At 35.4% G+C, this 2,893-nt stretch overlaps 1 protein-coding gene across 1 annotated transcript; it reads right to left on the reverse strand.

The window, feature by feature from the left end:
* Positions 1 to 957: 957 nt before the first annotated feature.
* Positions 958 to 2,676, reverse strand: LOC120068485 (F-box protein At2g26160-like). The gene is made up of 2 exons (XM_039020270.1): positions 1,364 to 2,676; positions 958 to 1,243 (listed from the first exon to the last, which is right to left on the reverse strand). The coding sequence occupies exons 1-2, from the start codon at positions 2,594 to 2,596 to the stop codon at positions 1,202 to 1,204; spliced, it is 1,275 nt and encodes a 424-aa protein (XP_038876198.1). The 5' UTR covers positions 2,597 to 2,676; the 3' UTR covers positions 958 to 1,201.
* Positions 2,677 to 2,893: the final 217 nt, after the last annotated feature.

Below are 2,893 nucleotides of genomic sequence, written 5' to 3' on the forward strand. Positions count from 1 at the left end.
ATAAATAACAAAATAAGGAAACTTATAAATGAAAATAGTTTTTATAAACTTAATTTTCAAGAATTGAGATCCTAATATCAAATAACTTCGAAACGAAACTTTAACCTTTTTCTTTTCTTATTTGAGATGTTTCTCGGGGTAGAATTTTACATCATCTTTGAACAATCCACTACACTAGTCCACACGGATGGAATCGTTCTCTCTTATACCTAACCACCTTTCACTCAAAAACCTTACCTATAGTATACACTTGATAAGTTCAAACTATATTTTATTTCTCAATTAGATTACACGATTTGATTACAAATTTCAAAGTGGACCCCACATCTCATTAAGATTATAGAAAGTAAATAAATAACAACAAAAATAATCAATTGGCACTCACTTTTTATGAGTTATTTCATAGATCTAAAATTTTGAATTATTTCTAACGATTTTGTGTCCCAATTCTAGGAAATCTTTCAAAATTATTCTTGGAATATATATTTTAAAATTTTAAAATTTTAAATAAAATTTCGATGGCCAAATTATTCTAGAAATCATTTAAAACAATAATTTGGATCTTGCAAATATTCTAGGAAATCATTTAATATTCCAATGAATTTATAGGTAGTTTTACTTTTGATGCTAGGTCACGTCACCCGTTAAAAAGTAATCCATTAATGATAAAATTTGTATGAAGATTATATAAAATATGTCATAATATCAATTCCGTCTTCGTCTTAGCTAACTCAATTTCTAACTATTACCAAGGTAAAAAAAATAGCAATATATTGGTACATCCCCATATTTATAATTTTCACTCTTATGACATACAAAATAATAATAATAATAATAATAAAATATTTTAAATTAGAGGTAGGAAGAATTTCGACAAATTATAATTAAACAACTTAATAAGATACACAACATATAAAGCACGAACAATTCGTGACAATTTATTATTAAATAATTTAATGGACACACAAGAGATAAAGTCGAGATGCATTTATTTAACTATTTTTCTTTTAAGAAAAATAGAGGTATTTTTAAACAAAGGGGGAAAGCTGATGGTATTTTACAGAGTTCCAAATTGGCAGTTCCAATAAAACAATAAAAAAAGTTCATGAACATGAGAAACCCTGAACCAATCAGTATGATTCAATCTGTATTCCCATGAAAAAGGTAACAGAAATAAGAACATTGGTCCAATTTTCCACTGCTAATTTTCATGGCGATGTGAAGAACCAATAAACAAGATGTCCTGCAACAATGATTAAGATCATCGAACAGAAGAAATAAGTTGAAACCCAAATTAATGAAATTGAAATCCCAGTTTGATCAAACAATGCTCAAGAAACCCAGATTTCATATTCATACGTACCTTCAATGGAGGAAGAGATTTTGAGAGCCAAATCGGCGGCGGGTTGAAGATCCCGATTCGTCCAGGATAACCCAATATATTTCCGATCCTTCTTCCTTCAAGATCAAACACACGACTCATACTTCTTTTAGAGAATTCATCGTCGTTCACATCCGTATAGTAAATGCAGTTCTCTTTACATCCTTCAAACTCCGATGCTTCAATTGAAAAACAACAATCGGTCCCCAATATAATCGATCGATTTCTCAAGTTCTTCAGCTCTACCCATGTCCCCCATTCTTGATCCAGCTTATAAGCTTTGAAATCGACTGCTTTTGGTAACGAATCGTAAGACGGCCGTCGGACTGGAATCGCGAAAGGATGTGGTTGTGCGTCGTCAACGGCGGGGACTGGGTGTTGAAACTGACGCTCTTTGTCGAGGAACCGATCGATTACTAGAAGTTCGCCGCCGCACTCTACTAAGTGCTTCTGGTGGCCGAGACCGATCAGAGGAGGAGAAAATTGTACTAATCGCATCGATGAATCGATCCAGAAAACAGTTCCCCATCTATCGACTGTGTAGTACTGGTGATTGTAGATAATTACATCGTCGTAGTGGAAATTTTGTTCGTCGATTAGAGTCCATTTCTCGTCGTCAGATCTGGCAAACCCTAACCTCCCGTCCTCAAATACTGCTATTACGGTACAATCTTTAACATCCGGTGCGGTGGAATTTGGGAATACAACGATTTTAGGGATTCCAGGAACAAAGGGGGTATCGGTGTACTTGAGCGAATAGGATATGGCTAATTCGTCGATTCGAAGATCCAGTAAGTTCAATTCATTGTGTTCTTCCGAAAGATCTTCCATGTTGTATCGGATTTGGCGCTTGGACAGAGGATGAAGAAACCGCATCTTACCTAGCTCCGATTTCTCAAGCTTCACCAGACGGCCGTTCCGGCGAGGGGAAGACGAAGAAGAAACGCTAGGGCTTGGTTCATGGTCGAGAGGAGCGAGGCGATAGAGTGTGGTTTGGGAGAGGAATGCATCGACTAAGAGACTTGCAGTGATGAATGGGGAAGGAAATCGAAGACGAAGAGCAGGAGATGTTTGGGGGAAAGGAGAAATAGAGGACCGCCATGATCGGCAAACGCTGCGAAATCGGACGACGTCGATGTAGTTATGGAGGTATCTTCCGACTGCTGACCAGATCTCCGGCGGGAGTTCCGACCACCGGACTCCGTCGTCGTCCATTTTTAATTCGTGAAAGGAAATTGACTTGACGACAATCTTGTGTCCATAGAATCTCTGATTAATAGATAAAAAATAAATAAATAAATAAATAGATTAATTCAATGATGGAAATTGGGATAGTGTAGTCTCTTTTATTTCTTTTAAAAATATATTTTATAATATAATATTCGAAAAACTCATTATTATATATATATTGAAAAGGCTCTTTGGACCGTTTAATTCATGGGAATAAGAAGTGGGAATAAGAAATAATATTTTATCACATTTTTCTTATAAGTTTTCAATTTTGGGAATGGA

The sequence above is a fragment of the Benincasa hispida genome, chromosome 12 (assembly GCF_009727055.1).
Source record: "Benincasa hispida cultivar B227 chromosome 12, ASM972705v1, whole genome shotgun sequence".
NCBI classification, from domain to species: domain Eukaryota; kingdom Viridiplantae; phylum Streptophyta; class Magnoliopsida; order Cucurbitales; family Cucurbitaceae; genus Benincasa; species Benincasa hispida.